Raw genomic sequence first — 23475 nt, 5'->3', positions numbered from 1 at the left:
TCTTCCGCGTGCGTGATTGACATAATCTCTCGCCAGCTGCGAGCGTGGTTGTTTGTTAAAAGATAAAATGTGTAATCACCGGCATGTATTAAAGATTGTGCTTGATCTCTTATCGATTTTGACTCAACACTATAGCTTATTGAATACATAATTATAAATCAGATTGACAGGTATCGTCCCAAGCCTTGCTTTATTAGCTGGTATGTCGGTGTGTATTTCCTACTGTCCTTTACGGTTGACAACTTTGTAAATATGTGTCATTGATCAACTGTACATTGCAAACGATTTTGTTGACAAATAGAGTTATTGAGTATCCAAATATATTTACATGGCGAATATGTATATATGTTCATATATACATATGTCAGTTACAGGCACCATACCAGTTATAAGGATTGTTGAAATAGATGTTTTGTGAGATATTGTGAATTTTGCAAGGTAAATAAAGTTAACAAAATCGAATATCACTTATATTTTAATTTGTGGAAAATATTACGCATTACGTTTAAAACCCATTCCTAAATACTATTGGCAAAGCCTTACATGTTTAAATTAGTTGATATCTAGTACCTCCCCACTCAATATCATAAAGCTATGCAAATGTTTAAAATATGCATGTACACGTTGATTCTCTGTCCAGCCTTATATAATTCATAATGCAAATAAGAACATAACTGAATCTGTTTTCACGCCCCGCCTACCTCTATCTTATGTTTTTTATAATCCTTTTTAACCATTTTTAAGAAGCGACTAGCGTATTTTCCTACCCAGTCAGTTTTAAAATGTCATGAGGAACAAAAATGTTACAACGTCATTACTATAATTCCATATCAACACATAAATGTTTCGCAGCTGAATATGATACGCGGAATAATTGTTTGGTCAAGCATTGGACGCAATATATTTTACATTTGGTTGGAAAACACACCACGCATGTGTGAAACGTACCACAGGGTATAGATATATTTATTTGTCATCTTTCATTGCCGTTTCTATATTTAAAGATATTGTTATGACCAATTATTTGTAAAATAATTTATTTTATTTCCAAAGAACCTTTGAGGTCTATACATTGAAGTGATGGAATGAGATTTATAGATTACCATATCTTTGATCTTTGAAGGAAATAAGATTATTTTGAGAATTAAATTAAAATTTGATAATATGATATTGGACATCTTAAGTAAATAATTTATGGATATGATTAGCAAAAGTGAAATAAAATGAAATAAACATTAAACGAGTTTGCATGAGGTGTCTGCAAGAAACGTCCATGTGTATATCTGAGTCACGCAGAGCATGGAAAATACGTGACTTGAACGTTCTGTAGAGGTTTTTGTTGAGCGTTGCCAAGTTACATGTTCGTTTTAGGCGGCGCACGGAGAATCTAGGTCGTTCGATTTGAAAAAAATACAATCAAGACATTTTCATAAATTGAAGTATTTTATTACTTGGATCATTTGTGAATGACGAATGTCTATGTACAAGAATGTATTTTAATGACACAGCTAACCAATATATCAACAACTCTGAAACAACAGACAAACTCAACAATTATCAACACATGTACAAAAACCTCACACTGGGCAACTTACACGACAGTATTCATACTAGAAGCAAAAGTATCAATACTATGTCTTATTTGTCAAACTTTCGATGGTGTAAGCATCGAGAGTTTTAACGACTAATGTAATGTCGTGTATGTTGCGAACCATTTTAAGATTGTCTAAACATTAAAATCCTGATTTGGAACAATTTACACATTTCGTATCGCAACTTTCAATATTCTAACTCGTCCTGACAGATTGTTCGCACCGAAGAATGTCGAAAGTTTCCGGAAATTACCGACCTGGTGGTCGGAGATTTTTTTTTATCTCCGGTGGCTGCAACTCCTCGGCTATGAAGAACTCTGTTTGTTTGGACTGTCACTTTATCAAAGTTTCATTGTCAACTACGGAATACTAAAAGCACTAAATTCTTGCATATGTGACGATCACAGCTTGGGGTATTCTCATATATAAGGCACGACCGAAAATACTAATTGATTACTTACTTATATGCAATATATTGTCTTTTAAGTACACAAGAATATTCACAGGGTAATAATATCAGTGTCATATTGCATGAAATAAATATCCTTGGTCGGTATTGCAGTTCATTTTTCAATTTCATCATGACATGCATAACTGTATGCATGATGCATGCAGTATGGCGCCCGTGAAACGATAGCTGCGATCTAGCACCTTTGTCAACACAAACTTATGCATGATGTGTTTTAATACGAACATATCACCAGAAACACAAAATTGCACTTTCATCCATTTGGTCGAAAAGTCGAAGCATTACACAAGGACGTCATTCATCCTGGGAATTATAATATCATTGGACAAGTGGTCATCGACGGTATAACTTCCCGACGTCGTCGTGTCGTCATCGTTGGCGTCGAAACTGAGGTTTCCATCGTCAGGGAACATTACTTGGGAATTCTTGGCATGACCGTTCACATAGAAAGGGCCATCGTTGAAATTGTCACTTTCCGTAAAATTTCGATCAACGGGAAGATCCGATTGGAATGTCACGTGCTTGGCAGGTCTTTGACTTGATGATCGAATACTGGACTGACTAGCATTCGGAGTTTTGTCGAAACTGTTACCGAAAGTTCCTCCGAATGAATTGGTGGACAATTTACCAAGTCCTTTCACATAGTCCGATGCTTTCTTTTGACGGTACATTTGGCGGGAAGACATGGTTGTTGACACTGAAAACAACAAAAATATACAACTTAAAAAAACAAGCACAGAAAACATTTTTCCTTTCACGAGGAGACAAACACAATTGAACCCATTTAACCCTACCAGACTGACAGTTTGGTGCAGGAATATGACCGTTCATTTCCCATCTATGTTCAGTTTTTTTCTTTTTCATTGCTGATTAGATTTCAACTCTACTGTTTATTAGTTCTTTTGATATTTTTTCCAAAGTGAATTAGTGAGTGAGTGAGTCAGTGGAGTATAATGCCGCTGTGAACATCTTTTTGCCAAAGTGAGAAACAGGTGACGATTTTTCACTTTTAGGTTTTTAAGGTTTTTAACTTCATCATACAACAGAGTATTTATTTCTACCGAATGTCCGTGCATCTCCCATATATCTGTCCTAGACTATTTTTAACTGTGTGTTACCCATGAATTGACATATAGACTTGATTATTTTTAAACCTATATATGGAGGCTTATTCCCGGGTGTACTACTACTACTACTACTACTACTACTCCTAATTGCGTAAAAAAATATTATAGTACGATTAAATCATTACCAAGTGAAGAAAAAAATAGTGAAAAGATCAATATTGTCCACAAAATCCAAACTCCCCAAAAAACATTAATTTGACCTGTGGCTGACCAATGGCTGAAGAAGCCGTCCTTCTAATGACAGTATTCACACAGCACATGCCTAATTGCCTGCCTCCATTAAGTGTCTCGCTGTTAATCCCTATTGGATTGTGCTGCTCTGGTGGGGCTTGAATGGGACACCGACGTGATGATTAGCACGGGGATATGTCGTTAACGACAGTGACAACGCTTCAGTCAAATCTGACCTTTTCGTGATAATGACCACTGTAAGACATGCAATCTACATGCTGTTATTGATCGATCATAATGGTCACTCAGTGCGGTCAGTCAAGGAAAGTGGAAGTCAAAACTGGACTTGCGGTTGACGTGGTCGGGAATATATTGTTGTCGTTAACGCTTGTTTAGTTGGGATTAGGCTAATGGGAATTGCCTGAGCGATTCGGTTACTTCTGGTTAATTATTGAAGTAAAAGAGTATTTTTGTTTCTCTACTAATAAATGCCACATGTTATGAACAGTGGGAGTGAATCATGATTGTGCGAGCCACAAAATGATTTTAGAATATAATACATTCAAGACACATTTTATCCGCGCCATAATGGTTTTCTTTGACAGATAAAGGTTCGATGTGGTAGCCTAGAGGTTAAAGCGTTCGCTCGTCACACCGAAAGTCCAGGTTCGATTCCAGTGGGTATATGTTTTGATCCCATTTTAGAATCCCCCGACGTGATATTGCTGGAATATTCTTAAAGCGGCGGAGGCGGTCGGGTAGCCTAGTGGTTAAAGCGTTCGCTCGTCACGCCGAAGATCCGGGTTTGATTCCCGACATGGGTACAATGTGTGAAGCCCATTTGTGGTGTCCCCCGCCGTGATATTGCTGGAATATTGCTGAAAGCGGCGTAAAACCTCACTCACTCACTCTTAAAGCGGCGTAACCGCTCACTCATTCCAGGGACCATGGTGGCGATTTTAAGGAGTACACACCTTTCTGAGTGACTGGAGATACGCGTCCGTGACTATCCTCGTCACTTCCGCCTCGGCCACTGTCACTAGTAGTTGTCTCCCCTGAAGTGTCGCTATTGGCATCGTCGCTGCTGCGTCTTGGCATCTAAACACAAACGAAAATAACATCATTATTTTTACATAAATGATATATACCCAAAATACAGAAGGGGTAGAAAGTGTTGCTTAACATTTAAGGTTCAATAGTTTCACGAAACGTATACCAGGGGACAGGAAAGGAATTTTGAAACGCTGTCTTTATTGTTAAAATTCAGAAAACAGTGTGACCATTGGACACGTTTTAGATAATAAAGATATGCGTTAAATCAATTTCAATAAAACGGTCAATTTACAGACAAAGAAATAAAGAAAGTGTGTACTTACATTAGAATCGACGCCATGCATTCTAAGGAGATCCTTGTGAATCTTGAGTGCCGTCGACCACTCGTCTGCCGTGGTGTTTCCCGGATACATGCCGTCATCGCCAGGCTGGGTGCTCTGTAAACAAAAAAACGGTAAATCAAGAACCGGATAGATGTAGATTTGATCAATAACATAACACTATTAGGGTTGTAATAAATACTGTCAAGCTGAAACAAAAAGGCGGGGATTGGTGGTGGTGGTGGTGGTGGTGGTGTGTGTGTGTGTGTGTGTGTGTGTGTGTGTGTGTGTGTGTGTGTGATTACTCCTCCAGTTCAGATCGACAGACGTATACGAACAACCGTTAAGGGTTAAGGCAGTTCACATGCCATTAATACCAGGAGATTCTGTAAATAGCTAAATTCTTTCTGACTGGAAAACCCCATCAAATATGAACTTTATTCATTCAGTATTGTAAGCCATAGGCCCATCACACAATGGTAATACAGTCGTAGTCAGTTTGTTCCTAATACACATCCCTTTATATATATGTACATCCATAGGTTTTTGAAGCATCAATTAAAACTCAGAAATATTTGTTTTGAAGACACATCGACTGATGTCACTGAAACTCCGAGCGAACAGCGAGACCCATCCAGCCCCGACATTCCGGTCGATATGTTGATAAACGCCGACTTACATACAAAATACATTAATCCGTAACAAAGATAGGTACATCCGGAAATGTGTTAATCCGGTAGTATATTTATCATTTCGGATTAACGGGTTTTTATTGCATATGTATAATATAGATTTCATAAGCAGGGAGTCTCACGTGGACATAAAAGATGCCTTCAGTGCAAAATTAGTACCGGAAATAAAACCATAAAACAACTATATATTACGTACCGGAATTTAGGCATATATACAGTATATGTGGGGGTTGGTTGGGTACGTTTTTCCCCAACTGCTTTCGTCTCGTGTAATTAAAATCGGTTTTGCTTTTTTTGGCTATGCATGCCTCCATTCTGACTCAAATGTCAACGCCGGGCAATCAGCCCGAGCAATCGCATCTTGCCTAACATCTCGACTATTTAGCGCAACTGTTTGAAACTTCCGAGAGTCAATTTCAAGACATGTGATGTTTATCCTACAGATAAAGTTTGTGAAAGGGAGAAAATATTATCACAAGCCAGGATTTGTCTAATAATACGAGCAAAGCGTTGGAAATTTACACAACGTAATACACCCGTCAACCCGCTCCCATAGGCGATTCGAATTCTACATTCGTCAAGAACAAAAATCCAATTTGTCAAGCCAGTGCTAAGATTTAGTCCTTACAAAGTGTTCATTAACCGTGAAATTGAAATACAAGGCCGAATAGATGTCTTAGCATAGTGTTGGTATGTACTCAATTTCCTTTTCGTGTCGCTATCGGAAATTATGTCATTAGGGGGTTGATTTGTCGGAAGAATGGGCGCTGTTGAAGATAAGATTGCCCCGTATCCCACCCGAGGGAAGGTCACGAAATATCCCAAATATCCACACACCCTATTGGGGTGTAATCGTGTGATATACTCATACACCTTCATCGTGTAATATGTTTACTTTGACCTATCCCTGTGAAACTAGTCTTTGTTAAACTTTGCGTAACGGTAAAATGATACTTGATCCGTGTGAAAATGTCATGGAATGGGCAACGTCCGATCTGTTTCGTAACATTTAGTCTCTCAGACTAATGGAACTTTTTGTCTATGTGTTATTGAAATACTTAAATGTTGAGTTTTGAGTAAGTTTGTAAATTATTTGTTTATAACAGACATGGTCAGCTGAGATCATCTTAAAACAAAATTAATTTCTTAAATCTGTGAACATTCTGTCTCATTCATGCCTGAGGTTTTTGTATCACTGTTGTGCATGTTAAATATACATTGATCTTATTAAACAGAGTTTTTGACACAAGAAACAATAACTTCTATTACCCTATGCCTCGATGACGAAGATGTTCAATTTAGAATCATGCATAGGTTTCTTTACCTATTATTAGAACTGACGAGTAAAAGAAAGCATAACTTGAAAATTGGAATTGACGAAAAAATTACAAAAGTTATCAAAACTTTACTAGGCTGAAAACAGTCGCCGAAACACTGTCCAAAGCACAACCATAACACCCGTAAATACATAACCATGTCTTGACTGCACTTTTTAACCACTATCAAACATGGGTGCATACTTTATTTTGCCTGGCAGCTTGGTATTAAACATATGTTATCTAAAAACAGTTATGGGCTATGTATATTTATATATATCATTATTGGCTTCTAATAATGAATACTTCATATTTACTAAACGAACTTTGTGCATTTCTTTTATAACACGAATAGAACTCAATGAACTTGTAAACTGGTGATTTTTCACGATAATATTTTGGCAAATGATGGAATCTTCACTTAGAGGGTACGTGAATACAAAGTGGTATTATCCGTAGTGGTAAGATCTACGGATTAACGGGACTTGACAGTATATCGACACAGCCTGGCGCATCTTCCAAATCTATATTACTCCCACGTCCAGATTCAATTTTGAATTATTTAATTAACAATTAATATTCCTTATAAAATGGGATAAAGGAAGATATTTTCAACTTCAAGGTAATATGAAACATATGAAATTACCCTGTAAGTTACATAAATAATATTTGACACTATACCCACATGTACATAATAGTACACTTCTTGAGCAAAACGGTTTCCACGAAGATTTAAACATGTGAAAGTAAAGTAATACAACATGAAAACACATACTCATAATAGTACACGTCTAAAAGATATATAGAACAACGCCAGAAATTAACCAGTCTCAGTTATCCGACGAAACAGATTCCACTGGGTGTTGAAGTAAAAAATAGTAGTAAAATAATATGAATGGTTCACTGAAGAACGTTTCAAAAGTATATTGAGAAACTAACATGGGAGTAAAGTTGTACAATTTAAAATTTAAGCATGTGGTAGACTAACATCTAGTCTCTGAAATGAACATATCGTACAGAAAAAAACAGTTGTTCGGTTATCTTAATAAAAATATAATAAAAGGGAGCCCAGTGACTCTCTTCATTTTCAGATACTGCAGTAATCTAGACTTGCCAAACATTATAGACTTGCATGGACATTTGATATATATTTGTATCAGGGTCTGTAAGACAGACTGCTAACAACCGTGTGCTGAAGTAACACAGTATAGTGCATGTCGTTAGGTTATGGTAATTTATGATAATCCTTATCTTAGATGCTAGCCATTTTATGAAGACGTATTCCTTTACGTGTTTAATTTGGATATAATGTGTCAATGTTTAAAGAAACTGACAAGATATATTATGATTAATACAGTTTATCTCAATACACCTATCAAGTTATTACACGTTGTCTGATGAAGATAGCGAGGTGTCTTTAATATATTCTTGTCGCTCCCAACTTGCTTATTCAAAGATGCAAGGGTTAAATGAGGCGTGCGGTGCCATATCATTAACGCTTGTTTAGGCCGGGGCGGTCAGTGGGTGGTAAGTCTTAGCATGTACAGAAGCTATACGGGTCTTGTCACCAGAAACGTTTGAGATTTAAGAAACGTTTCAGTGATTTCATATACGAAGCTATTCGCTTAATAAGTAAGGGTAATTTTGAAGAAGGATATTATCAAGCGCATGACAATATTGTAAAATTTAGAAATACAATCCATCAGATGGCGTAGCGCACGCACCGTAATAGTAATAACAGTAAACAACATTATTTTTGTTGTATGTATTATCTGGATGGTTTATTTCATTTTGCTGTTTTGTATAATGCTTTTCACACGCAACTTACTGGTTTCAAATTCTATACATATATTCTCCAAAATGTTTGTTTCAAATATCTGAAAATCGTTACACAATCAACAACAAAATCCCAGCTAACGATCGCAACATCAGCTGTGCAATCTACAAGAAGCCATGTCTCTTGCATCACGCCGACACTCGAGATGTCTATTGCTGACAATGCTTGTCAATTTCATCTATCTGCGTAATTAACCTAGAAATGTCGTAACGAGCGTCAATCAAAATGTTTGATCTACGAAATCGAACACCTATGCTCTCAGCTCCCGTGTCGTCAACACTGTAGGTAAGAGGGTCTGGTTTTCCGCCCGGGGGTGCGGGTACGAGGCAGGGGGTGGTGGAAGGGGGGACGTTAACGAAACACAGGCAATGTCGTGTATCTATGTAATTAATTGCAGAAACAGACTCGTCGGTTGTGTAAGATGATGTTAATATCAATACTGAAGCCCTGGGTGGTCGCAAATGCATTAGATGTAATCTGCGATATCCCATCAGCATTTGTTAACGACAATTTTGTTTATTTTAAAGCGCGGAACGCTGAGGTAAGAGATTGTCGAACATGCTGGTTCCATGATAAGATATATCGAATTACTTTAATCACAAGCAGCTGATACCTTCGTCTGATAGTGTCCTTTCGTCGATAATATTTAATATTTTTTAGGTTTTATTTCCATTTTGTAAATAAAAAATAGAATTGAAAATTGTGAAACTACAACAACTTTTCTAAATACAACTATAGTAATATATGGAAATAAAGATCTTCTATAAAAAATAAGGACTGGGTTTTATTTCAACATCGCGTGTGGACAGTTATTATTTTAATTCTTTACAATAACATATACTCGGTATATCTCGCTCGGTGTTGTTGTAAGTATTATTAGTTGTCAATCAAGTTTAATTTGTTTCGCAATTAACATGGTTCGCTGGCATTATGTTATTGTTTACATGCACTGAATGCTCGTTGAGACAAAGAATAAATCTGTTTAGATAATCGCCCCAGGCATGTGCTATTGACAACTCAGGTCGACTGTTTACCTGCTTATCATTATGTTTACCTTAACAGCACATGCCATTTTTTGACAACATGTCAAACCATGTTTTTATAAAAACAGTATGACAGAAGTGTGATTTAACATTATTTTGTAGATTAGAGAAGATCAAATTTTTGGTATTTTTCAATTCAGTTTCAGATTACATTTAATATCACAAGAAGCGTCACTCGCCGAGAAGACTTTTTTTTTATTTACAGTCTACACATGTTTTTATTAAAGCACGATGTCAGTGGGATATCGCTCGAAATTTATAGTTGATAATTTATATCTATCAGCTTACTTTCTCAGGGCCTAAAGTGCCGAGAGGGGAGATAAAATTTGACAATACGCTTCGTCTCGGTGACTTTTCCTTCCCCCTAAGACGCTCTTATCATCAATATCCCCTTCAAAATCTTGTATTCCCCTACTATCAGAGCTCGACAAAGACCCCTGGGCAGTGCTTTGTGAAGCGACGCCTCTTACCCCGTTCAGAGCGCTGAATGTCAAATATTTGGGGTGTCGAGGAGATGAAATGAAAGAGACATGCACAAGGATGGACAAGCAGCGGGTGAAAAGTCTGTTCTTGTCGAAACGAACACGAGTATTTGTCGTCCTGGCCATTAAAATACCCCCTTTCACATGAAATGAACAAGCGTCAATTTCACTGAAAGAAACACCACATAACATGTGACAGACAGCGATGGCTTACACAGTGTCTGTATATTCGGGTTTTAATCACCCTTCCCCACAAGAGGAAATGAAAGAACATGTTTTATTGGTTTTATGATCGGGAAGACGGTCCTTGGTTATTTACTGTTGTAGTTTTATGCAGTGGCTGGATTATGAGATTCTTGTCAATGACATCTTTTACCCGAGAATGAAAGTGATCTCGAAGCGTGAAATATAACAATAAATTTTCCACAATAGAATTACACCCTCGACCTAGTTCTTTGTCAATAAACATTTCATAAAGTGTGATCTTAAGAGAATTTTATGGAAAAATATATTCTTGTTAAGAGATCGTAATAAAGATATGCGTTTTACATTGGGTCAATGAAGCGATGTTTTGAATGTTAATGTTTTTGCAGAAATTAAAGTTTCACCCCCGTCGATATATCATAAGCTTCATGGACTCGTTTAATCCAGAGGATTGTTGAAGGTTTATGACATATTATTCAAACGAATATGATCATTGCTCTAGGACTTTATGATCCTTTCAATAAAACTTTGAATTACTAGAATAGAAACTGAACGACCAATACTTACAGAGAATACCCATGGCTATTCTACAGCAGAACTAACAAATACTTATTTTCACTTGTTAACATTTACTGACATTATGCTGAAAATAGGATTTTACTATCAGTTTGAATGTGATGTAATTTAGTCCACATACATTAAGTAACGAAATCAAGCGAATACGATGACCGAGTGTTCAATCTTAAATTGAGGAAAATGTGTTTGTTTTATTTTGTACGAATCTATTCAAAGTTAAAGTTTTATTACCGACAGATCGTAAAACCAAGGCCAAAACAAACACCGTGCGTAATATAGAGGGTCGATATTGGATGCGAAGTCACAGATAATGAAACCTTTGAAGGAAAAGTTCTTGAGGTATGTGCAAATATTTTAAAGGTCAACCACAGGAATATATAGCTATTGAAGGACCATTTCCTCCCCCTAAGGGCCTTTATTTGACCACCGCTGACCACCACGATGACCAATTCATTGCCTCATCGAAAAATTGTTACTTTGAAAGTCAAACGCCTGAGCCTGTTTGCTCGGTCCCGTGAAGCACACAACAATTGGGTAATCTTTAAGTGGGCAAACTGCTCTAGCCCTCATTTATGCTAAACTTGTGTAACATAGCGCACAAGCTGAAGTAGGGTTGATGGAGAATTCACAGTATGTTTTCTTTCGCTGTGTCAATCTGCTCCCGCGGTAGAGATGAAAGGGCTTGTCATTAAGTATTGCACTAAAAGGTGTTTGTAGTTACAGAAGAATGGACTTTGAGGATTGGGAAAGAATGAGGTGTTTATATGGTAGATTAGCCCTGGCCTGATGCAATATTAATGCATTTGCTACTGGACAATGGAATAGATTAAGCTGCCATAAAACAGTCGGGGGGTAATATTGTTGAAATGGACGGCAGTGTGTTGTCGCTATTTGGATTTGTTGGATTGATTAAGTTGATTGATACGCCTAGGAGGGAAATATATATATTTCATGCCGAGATGTTGTTTATCTTACAGATAGAGACGAGGCTATTAAGATACACTGACAAATGATTGAATGAAATATACACGTTTTTATCTTTTCTAGAGCGGGTGAAGTTTAACAGATGCCACATTTCTCATCACAGAACCTTCACCCATGCAGAGTATAGATCCAATTCAACAGCACTTCCCATGAAGAAATAATGTGAATGCATGTATATGATTGCATTCAGATTACCTATTCATATAAAAATGCCATACTGTGAACAATAAAAAAATATGTAATTTATTCATGAAATGTATATGGTATATTTACTTATGGAACATATTGGGACTTCATAAGGTCACGCTTCTATGTCACGTGACCTAGACTGCGGTACTAATTACAAAGAGCCAGACTAGTTATATCCCACATGTCCGCAGGGGTCAGAGACATATCTATATTCTGATATCGACAATGTAATCAACGTCGCTGCATAACGCCTACGTTGGAGCTTGATTGACACCAAGGTGTAGATTTCCTAATACGTGATATACGCAGGTAATACATAGGATCGGCATGAAGTAATAGAATAGAATTAGTTGTGTGGATGGTGGCAAATAATATTTTATATAGAAATAATTATGTTAGTTTTGTAAATACCTAAGTTAGCGAATCATCAAACTCGTTTTCAATAAGGACTTAGGAGTACATAATTACGAGAACGGTTAAATAGATGAATATTTGACAAATGATAATTTAATCTCAAGAAATGTGATGGTCTGCCGTTGGAAAATGAGATGAATATTAGAAACTAGGACTCTCTGTCAACACTTTTGTCATTCCGCAAACTTGAAGTCTTATGATATGATCACGTGATTGTATTGTCTTGTGATTTTGTTAAAACTCACCCCTTACCCTTTGGCATAAGCAATGTTACTTATCTCATGATTATATTATACCCCACAGGTATGTAATTTGGAATGTATAGTTAGAGATGTGGCCGATCTTCAAGATAAGAATATATCCCGTCAACATTGTTCGAGACAATGAGAGTGTATATCTGTCAATCCACCAATAATGTCAAAATGCGCATTGTCGCATTTTCAACTGTTTAATACTTAGGTCATGTCGAAGAAGCGTAATTTGATATTGACATGTTTTACATCTAATCTGACAGATATTTATATAATAGATTTATAGATATATAAATATATTTACCTGAGTGCCATCTCCGGGTCCCAGTATCAGCTTGCCATGGCTGTCTATCGACATGTGACTGGACACTTGGGAGTCGAAGGAGACGTCGTTGCGGATGACGATGGCGTCGAGCGTCTTCACCTTCACCTCGTCGTTTTCAGCAGGGGTGGGGAGCTGCGGTATGGAGTCCCCCCGGGGAGTCTTCCTTGCCCGGTCCGCCCGCTTTATAATGAGGATCGTGACAATGACCACGACGGTGACGATGCCAGTGAGGCTGCCAAGGATGACGACAACGATGGCGTTTTCCTCCGTCATACCGGTGCTTTCGTAATAAGTTTCATTGCTGGCAAAAATGTGCACCTCAAGCGTAGCATTCGAGCTTAACTGTGGAATCCCTTGATCAGTGACGATGATAACCATTCGGTATTTTCCGACATCTTCCTCTGTTAATTTTCTTTTCAGAAGCAACTCCCCCGTGTTGCTATTGATACCAAACGTGTCCGTCTCCTCCCCAGCGTTTGTCTTCTGACCCTCCCAAGTTGGGGGGACCCGGCGTTGCCCCCTGGCGACGTAGAACTGAAAACGAGCGTTGATCCCTTCATCAGAATCATTAGCAACAACGGATAGAAGAGGTGATCCGGGGCTTGTGTGGTAGGGGATCGCGATTGACGAGTTGGCAGGATTGGGAGATTGTATCTTCGGCGGATTGTCATTTTCATCACCGACTTCTACTATGACGGTAGTTGAGCTACTTAGAACGGGCACTCCATTGTCCTTTGCCCATACCTTAACCTGAAATTCCTTGACCATCTCGCGGTCCAAACGCCGGGTAGTACGCAGCTGACCACCGGGTAAGATTTCAATCGGAGGGTCATCAGAATTGTCATCAATGCTGTACATAACTTCGCCATTCACCCCGGTATCAAGATCTAAAGCATGAACTTTGTCAATTTCAGTCCCAGGTGCGCGGTTCTCCATAACCTTGAACTTGTACAGATTGGACTGAAAGCTTGGCGCCACGTCATTGACGTCATCCACGGTAATCATTAACGTCGCTGTCGCGTTTCTCGGAGGATAACCTCTATCTCGAGCTACAATTGGGACAGCCATTTTGGGCATAAATTCCCTATCGAATTCGATAGCAGATATCACTTCCCCAGTTTGCAATACTTTCAGTCCCATTTTATCAGCGTAGGGTATAATAAAGTCGATTTCCCCGTTCGAGCCTGAATCTTTATCACTGGCTCGAACTCTTGTTATTACGACCCCTTTGACATTCTCGACTACAGAAGCGGTGTACACGTCTTTACTAAACACAGGCGAGTTGTCGTTCTCGTCCTTGACAAGCACCGTGAAATTGATGGTAGTGTTAAGGGGAGGATTTCCTGCGTCCTGACACGTCACCGTGACGAAATGCTCCTTCATCACCTCGCTGTTCAACGGCCTCACGACGATGACCTTATATTCATTAACGTCCAGTCCTTGTAGTTCGAACATCTCGCTGATGATGTCGCACCGAATTATCCCATTCCTGCCAGAATCAAGGTCAAGGACAGCAATATGGGCGACTACGGTGCCCGGTTGAGCATATTCCGATACCAAACCCCCATACAGCAGATTAAGGTTGATGGATGGTGGGCTATTGATAGTGTCTTCAACATATATCTCAACGGCAGCTTGAGATATTAAAGGCGGACTCCCACCATCTACACATTCGACGTAAAACTTAAACCTTTCTCCCTGGGCTCCTTCAAGAGAAGAGACAACAGTTACCTCCCCTGTTGTGGCGTTGACGTCGAAGTAGCGTTTCACGTTACCCGCTTGTAATGGGCTGAACCTGTAGTAGGCAACGCCGTTCTCGGGGATGTCTACGTCCGTTGCCGTCACCCTGAATATTGCCGTTTGTTCCAAAGTCGTTTCTCGCACCGTGACGTTGTAAGAAGCGGGGGAGAAAACGGGAGCGTTGTCGTTGACGTCAATAACGTCGACCTCCACGTTGACACTGCCGGTGGAGGTGGGGTTTCCGCCGTCTTTTGCAAAGATTATGATTTGATAACTGCTAGCAGCTTCTCTGTCCAGCGTTCGCCTTACAACGAGGCTGACGATAGTTCCTCCATCCAAACGGCTGACCACGTGTAGAGTAAATGGGCTGTCATAGGGGGTTAGTTCATAACTCTGCAGCGAGTTGTTTCCAATGTCTCTATCAACTGCCCCATCAATAGCCAAAGATGAGTTCACGGAAACCGCTTCAGATATTTCCAAAGCTATGGATGTTTTCGGGAAAATTGGCTTATTGTCATTAATATCTTGTAGATAGACACTTGTCCATATCTTTCGGAAGTATTGACTTGTCGATGACTGAACTGCCACTTCTAGATCCAACACACACTGAAAGGAGAATCCACATATATCTTCCCTGTCGAGTTTCACAGCCGTGTAGATTTCACCTGTCGTGTTGTGAATTGTAAACAAGGCACTGTACGGGTACCCCTGCGTGAGGAAGCTGTATCGAAGAGTTCTCATTGCATCGTCAGATAATGCTGATTGCAAATCAGTGGCATCAGATATACTTCCGACATACGTTCCAGCCTTCTGTTCCTCGTCTATCCGAAATGTCAAATCTTGACTGACACATGTAGATATGAACACAGTTGTCAATATCACGACATGCATCTTCAAACCCATATTTACCGCTTCACAGTTATCCCACTTGAATCATAATCCACGAAATGGACAACACTGGTAGAATCTTGTTAATATCCCTCTGATGACGTCTCCGGAGCTTGTGTATTTCCTTGTGTCAATATACAGCAAAGGTCTATTTCCCTGGAGATCTTGTCGATTTCAACCTGTAACACAAGAGACACACTTTAGAGAAACCGTGTTTGCTGCCAGATCACTCCACGATAATTGGGTTTTTCTATAGCTCCTCTAAACATGAAAAGGGATCTAATGCAGTTTGTAAATCTCTGTCCAAACTCACAACGAACAACTACCAAACATGCCTCTATGACTCTGGGTATCCGTGTCTGTCACAAACTCATCTCTCCTTGCCCACGCCTCGCGCTACTATCAACACAACCACGGTGTTTCAATGTGCCATGATCATGTTTACAGCTCCTGTATAAAGCCCAAACCACGCCCCCTTGCCAATCAACCAATCATAGCCTATCAGCTACTGACTCGCGCCGCAGGGAGCGCGCTTTTCTGACAATGAATGGATTCTCTGCTTTAGCAGTTACTTCCCTTTGCCAAAAGATTGATGTTCTTGAACAGTGTTATTCAAGTTAATTCATCAAGCATGAAATTTGTTATTTTTGCTGTTAGCAGAGGAATGTCATTGTATAAACATAATATTTGCATACGACTAGCAGTTATCGTCTTGACAAGTGAGAAAACAAATATAATTCGTTTAGTCGGGAAAGTGTTTCCATAATCCAAATGTTTTCTTGAACAATGAACATGAGATCTTACCACATGTAAGTTATCACTGTTTGGAAGAATGAGACATGCTTAAATTAATGTGACCAAGCGGCATTGACGATAAATGATATAAAGTTTATCATTTTAGATAGACAAGTTGAAAATATACTAAACCTAATCTATGTTTGAAATGCCCTTGCATTCAATTTTGTTAAGGTATGTTGATTGAATTAACAACAACAATAATAATGAAAATACTAACAATAAAAGAATAAGAATATCGACTTTGCTGCTGCTACTGATGGGTACAATGTGGGAAATCAAGTTCTGTATATTGCTGGCCTATTGTTAAAATCAGGCCTACTCATACATAGTTTATACTGGCACTGATAACGAAGACAAAGAGTCAAAGAGATTCCGACCAACAAACCACTAACGTATCACACGGTCAGTTATGATTCCTACTGCAGTGATGACGTAATGTTATTCGTCATTAGCTGGGGCTCCTCCCCAAAGGCCTGCTGTGTTGATGTGTTGATAAGTATGGACTATGGACTGATAATAAGGACAGGCAGTTCATGCGGTGTGAAGCCAAACAATGATATCAGGCTTTCATCAATATTTTTTCACATTATTGATGTACACTTGTTAGTGGTGATAATCATCCATCATCTATCACCTATCATTGTTACGTGTGTAAGAGCATTGCGACATTGTGTAATAGACAACTGTAGATGATTGGACTATGAAAGACAAGATGACGGTGATAATTTGTTTATTAATGCGGACAACCCCATTTCTATTCATTCATTCATTCATTCATTCATTCATTCATTCATTCATTTGTAGAGGGAGTGTGTATTCGTTCGTTCGTTCGCTTTTGTAAGAGGAGTGTGTTGTCAGGCTGGGTGGCACAAGGCGAAATACTACTGATACTGTATTTTTCAACAGACTATTTAGATTCTGATAACCTGTAGGGCCTAGGGTAAATAAAAGACTGGATTAAGTGCGGCGTTACACAACAAACAACATCGTTCGTTCATTCGTTTCAGAGATCAACAACACATGCTATTTTAACCCCATCAGCCACTGTGGTATATATGTAATATATTGTCTTAGACGTCGACTCGCATACTCACCTAGCTGCTAAAACTCATCAAACAGCTTCACACAAAAGATACACCAATTACCATTAGTCGGGATAATCCTTTAATCCGCTAAGCCTGTCAATCTTTATCTATCGGCTGTAAATTACCGTTAGTCATCAAAGGCGATAGATGTACACATACACCTCTCACTATCACTCAAAGACACGCGCTCGTCCCTCGAGAGTTATAGGGCTCTCTGGATACCCGGAAGAGTCTAGGTCCCCCTTTTGTTTAAGGGGGATTATGTCATCATGTCTGCTGAGAATCTTACACCTTTTAGACCCTTGAGTGCAGTTAAAGGATTAGATCTGTATATAGCAGAGTAATTCTCTCGTGCTGAATTTAATAAAACATCATAAACGGGAGGTCATAAATATCTTTCTGTTGACACTTATCCTCGACTATGTGACACTTGCTGATTTTATCGAATTCTCAGTAAGGAAACATAAATATTTCCATATACACTCTAGAAGAGATGTATTACATAGTACAAAAGATAAAATTGGTACAAAATCATTCAAGATATTGCAAGTTAAAAAATTCTTTGAAAACGTTATGTTGCAGTAACGTAAATCTCCACGTATCCAAAAAAGAGTGCCGTTAAAGAAAGCATGTTTTCATACGTTTCTTTATTCAAGGTGCGTGTGATATCCTGTAACATAACCTTTGCACGTGTCCTAATGTGCCATTCGCTATGCCTAACGGTAATTGCCTATATTCATAACGTGAAGTGGCACTGATCCTATGCCACGTAAGGCAGAGTCCAGCTCATATAACGATGCAACGAGTGCCAATGTCCGAGAATCTCCGACAATGAACACCCCAGTGAGCCCTTCACTGGTGTATTCAAAGCTTCATAAATCGTTGTTTACTCTAGATGTCATCTCAAGTTACCCATGTTCTCGAGTGCCTCATTATACCCTATACATTTTCCTTTTTCGCGGCTAGGTTTAAGCCAGTCTGATTTCCATATCGGATAATTACCCATAATTGTCCCTCTCAGACGTAACCGAGTGGTCATTTGTAGAAAGACGTCACCTGACCCTGCGAACAATGATACGAGTTTCACATATACATAATAACACTACCTGTATAAGACGCTAATGCGGGTACATCACGATCTCCGCGCCTATAGAAAACAAGACCGGGCAGAGAATACAACCCTGTCGCAGAGATAGAGATATGCCATACGCGTGAAACAAATGGCCGTCAAATTACCACAGCATCTGTTGAGGGACTACTGTGGGTAAAAGGGCGCACTGGGGCTGAAAGGGACCCCCTCTGTCACTGTCTAGCCCCCCGTCACTTGCCCTATGAGAGTTTCTCCCTAACATTAGGACTTGACAGGGGATTTGGAACTCAGGGTCTTATCTTCTAGATGGTCAGTGTGATAAGGATGAATAGCAAATTATTGTGTCGTTGCTTAATGTTAACTCAAGCTTAAATATGTTTTGTGCTACTTTCTTACGGATCAGTTTTGACACATTGTATTATTTGAGCTTAAGATGTGCTGATAAACACATTTTCCATTTTAATATTGCAGAAACATTTGAAGTGATAATGGTCTCTTGGTGGCCGATATATGACACGACGAATTATCCATGAAGTTATCAGATGCGCACACTAACAGAAACGTTTGCCGCTTTGCCGTGTACACGTGTTTTTCAAATACGACAAACTGAAACTCTATGATATACAATTTAAATATATACACTCAGACATTAAATATCTCTTCCATATCAGTAAGAAAATGTGACATATATTTGCCAGGTACATTAAGAGATTAGAAAATGAAATTTGGGGAAAATAAGAGCCACTGTTGATAAATATTAATGATTATTTTATGTAATGGTTCATGTCAACAACTTTTTAAACACCCCTGCTATGATTCGTGATACTAGGCAGCTCATATTGCTATAGTACAAGAACTTAGCGATCTCTTAGACACCACTACTTCAGTTTTACGATTCTATCCATTGTTTACTTGTGACGAATACTTTACATTCACTTTCACAACACAAAGAGGACGACATTATATGATACTTTCACACATTATTTACGTTTAAATTTTTTAATTTTAATTTTTTTTGGAAACCCCTTTCTCTCTTTCCGCAAACCCCTGTCTATACCTGCCACTCGTGACTTCTATCCCCTGAGTGCCAGCACACTCGTCTCCAGTGACCGAGAACACAATGGAACATTAGGCTAATTTCACGGTAAAAATCAAAGCTTAGCTGGTATTGTCCAACCCAGAAGCCGAGGAACTCGATCCACCATGCGTAAAATGCTGAAAAACTTTTATCACTCTGTGCACGCACAATTTCAAGCACTGTGTCTCAGATAAGAGGAAGACCACGGCGGATTGTTCTTCCTGAGACACTGCAACGATTTCATCCAAGCCGCTGTTCAGTGGCCAGAAAATGTCCCCTCTCTTTACTTTCAGATTAACGAACACCCTTCAATTATTCGGCAATAAACAACGTGAACGTTTCAATGTTAACAATAACAGATGGGTTAACGTTATCTGTTACAGCCGCGTTATGGTATTGGCTGTCACAGATCGCTATCTGTTGTCTGTGGTACGGTCAGTTGGTAATATAGGGATGGGTTAAGAGATTTGTGAACATACTGCCGGTGGTATGTATATGCGGGTCGGGATATCATGTAGACCGGGGATTTACCAACGCATGAAATGACGGTGGGAGAATTGGGCCACGTTGTTCTGTGGCGACGTAGTTCCGAGGCAAATGAGGTAAAATAGTTGTGGTACCTCTTTAACAAGAAGTCTGAAGTCTGTGTTTTCTCACAGTGGATATGCTTCTTCGTTATCTCAAAGTCAACAGTGCGAGTTATCCGTACTTCGAGACACGCGGAATGACGATATAAGACAAAAGTTCAATAAAATAAAGGAATAAGCCATGATCATATAGCTACGTCGCCTTAAAGGACGTAATGAGTTAATGGACTTCGAGTTAGCGAGGTGTTACGTGAACGTACACACGGGACTTCACTCGTGTAACACCGCCTGTAATATTTTGGTTGGAACATTAGTATATTTCATATCTACGTGTTTAACTAAAGTAGGTCCCATGTTTAACAACAGGGTAAGGGAAATGGTTTTTGGCAGAGATGGGTGAGGGAATGGGGTAGGCGTTTTACCTGTACTGTCCAAGTACCGACGTAAAACTCGTCCACGGGGTAGGGAAATAGGGTAGGGTTCATGAAATAGTATACACGGGGGGTTTACCATCACTAGGTTCTTTCAGGAATAATTGGGATAGGGAATTGGGGCAGCGTGGTTCTGGTGATTGTCAGATTGTCAGATTAGAGATGTTGGTCAGGTATTGTATTGGTCAGGATATACGACTGAATGTCTTCCCATCGGGGGTGGGAAAAGTGCTGCTTTCATGTGTCTGAGTCGTGGCAACATCCGCACGTTCTACAGATAGACTGCCCCTGTTCACACGGCGTTTTACTAAAACTGAGAGAAATAGGGTGGCGTGTTGGGAGATAGCATTAAGTAGCTGGGAGTATTATACTGTCTTAGAGGTAGTCTCGGGGAACGACATGTGGGTTCAGTTTGTGTGATTGATGTCTGGCTCTTGATGACGCTTAAATCCCAGGGATCTACTCTTGCTTGGCCATATACAATTCTTATTTGATAACTTTATAAAAAAAAAAATCGAAATTGTTTTTGATATATCATTATTGTTTCAACAATTCCTGCTTTTACAGTCGTGATTTCATTTCATTAATGGGGATTCGAAAATATAAAGAAAAATGAGTTGTCGGGTCGGTCTGTGAATAGAAAGAGGCATATGGTCGAATGTGGCCTTATATTTGCTGTAATACCATTCCACTGTTTTAACTTTTATTTAATGCGTGTGAAGACGAGGACAAAGTAATGCATCCGTAAAGCTATATCAGACGAGATCGATAATTTACCTTTACTAAACATATCAATTAGTGCCTGAAAAAAGTGAAATCGAAAGAATCGATATTGTTATTGATGCATGACGTTGCTGAGTGGTATGGTTAATTTGATGTTGTGGGATATTCCTGAGTGGTATTGTGGGATATTCCTGAGTGGTATTGTGGGATATTCCTGAGAGGTATTGTGGGATATTCCTGAGTGGTATTGTGGGATATTCCTGTGTGGTATTGTGGGATATTCCTGTATGGTATTGTGGGATGTTCCTGTATGGTATTGTGGGATATTCCTGTATGGTATTGTGGGATATTCCTGAGTGGTATTGTGGGATATTCCTGTATGGTATTGTGGGATGTTCCTGTATGGTATTGTGGGATATTCCTGTATGGTATTGTGGGATATTCCTGAGTGGTATTGTGGAATATTCCTGTGTGGTATTGTGGGATATTCCTGTATGGTATTGTGGGATATTCCTGTATGGTATTGTGGGATATTCCTGAATGGTATTGCGGAATATGCCTGTGTGGTATTGTGGGATATTCCTGTGTGGTATTGTGGAATATGCCTGTTTGGTTCTGTGGAATATTCCTGTGTGGTATTGTGGAATAATCCTGTGTGGTATTGTGGAATATGGTATTGTGGGATATTCCTGTATGGCATTGTGGAATATTCCTGTGTGGTGTTGTGGAATATGGTATTGTGGAATAATCTTGTGTGGTATTGTGGAATATTCCTGTGTGGTATTGTGGAATATTCCTGTGTAGTATTTTAGAATATTCCTGTTTGGTATTGTAGAATATTCCTGTGTGGTACTGTGGGCTATTCCTGTGTGGTAGTGTGGAATATTCCTGTGTGGTATTGTGGAATATTCCTGTGTGGTGCTGTGGAATATCCTGTTTGGTGAAATATTCCTGTGTGGTATTGTGGAATATTCCTGTTTGATATTCCTTTGATATACCCGGATGATACAGTTTGATTATTCCAGTGTAATACTGCTTAATATTGATGTGTGATGTTGTGTTGTGTGATATTCCATTGTGACAGTGTTAAATATTGATGTGTGATGTTGTTTCGTATTGTGTTGTGTGATATTCCAGTGTGATACTTTTTAATATTGATGTGTGATGTGTGATGTGTGATGTGTGATATTCCAGTGTGATAGTGTTAAATATTGACGTGTGATGATGTATAAACTAGCTGTGTGATAGTGTGACGCTGAATGCTCTTCTGATACAGTTGTATCATACTGACGTGATGTGGGATGCTGTTAGGTGATGTTGGTGTGTGGTATTGCTGCGGAACTGCTGAAAGTGGCAGAATCTCAAATCACCCTGTCACTCAAATGAAGCATGCATGTTGTAGATCTGTGTACATTTCAAGTTCATCCGGTATCCGGTCTACCGCTGTTGTTAATAAACAGTTTAGGGTGTAGAGGGAGTAACGATGTCCCAGGGCCATCTCACGCTGTCGTACAACGACGCCTTTATAACAAGAATAAGGACCTCAAAACTATACAGCAGGAAGGTTAAACGACACATTGAAATAGTTTAAAACCGGAGACAAGCAAGCAGAAAAGCGGAAACAACTGCTCTGGAAACCAGCCGACGTCATGTATAGATAATAGGTTCATAATAGACACTTTCTATACATCGCGACGACTCTCTCTCCAGGCACAGTTTATCCGGGGTGGTTGGGGGGAGGGGAGGATGGATATGGGGGAAGGAGAGGCTAGGCGGATGGGCTGGGGTTGTGGTTGCACGTCAGAATATCGCCAAGGGTTGCATCAGAAGTCCGTTTGTACGCTGATTCGCAACCCGGTATTCCGAAGGGGAGGGTGACCGCGGGGGTCGTGTGTGGGTCTGAGAGAAAGGGGGAGGGGGCATTCAGGGTGGGGTCTGCGAAAGAGGGAGACCTTGGGCGTTGGTCATCATCCAGCGCGTTGTTATCGTAATCCCCGGGGTGAGGAAAAA

General features: G+C 39.4%; 1 protein-coding gene across 2 annotated transcripts in view; it reads right to left on the bottom strand.

The window, feature by feature from the left end:
- Positions 1 to 1424: 1424 nt before the first annotated feature.
- LOC139450461 (protocadherin gamma-B4-like) overlaps positions 1425 to 23475 on the bottom strand; it is a 28087-nt gene continuing 6036 nt past the window's right edge. Inside the window, exons 1-5 of one of the 2 annotated variants that reach the window (XM_071232172.1) lie at positions 15987 to 16069; positions 13025 to 15852; positions 4736 to 4849; positions 4334 to 4457; positions 1425 to 2758 (exon numbers count right to left, since the gene is read on the bottom strand). In XM_071232172.1, the coding sequence (XP_071088273.1) occupies positions 2343 to 2758; positions 4334 to 4457; positions 4736 to 4849; positions 13025 to 15688 (3318 nt within the window). In that variant the 5' untranslated portion in view covers positions 15689 to 15852; positions 15987 to 16069 and the 3' untranslated portion in view covers positions 1425 to 2342. Of the gene's footprint in view, positions 2759 to 4333; positions 4458 to 4735; positions 4850 to 13024; positions 15853 to 15986; positions 16070 to 23475 lie in introns of those variants that run through there. The other variant, XM_071232171.1, reaches the window with a different exon arrangement.

This window comes from Haliotis cracherodii, unplaced genomic scaffold (genome assembly GCF_022045235.1).
Source record: "Haliotis cracherodii isolate W230 unplaced genomic scaffold, xgHalCrac1.p SCAF_8, whole genome shotgun sequence".
Taxonomy (NCBI): Eukaryota; Metazoa; Mollusca; class Gastropoda; order Lepetellida; family Haliotidae; genus Haliotis; species Haliotis cracherodii.
The sequence above is the reverse complement of the archived record's forward strand: the minus strand, read 5'-3'. Positions and strand labels throughout refer to the sequence as shown.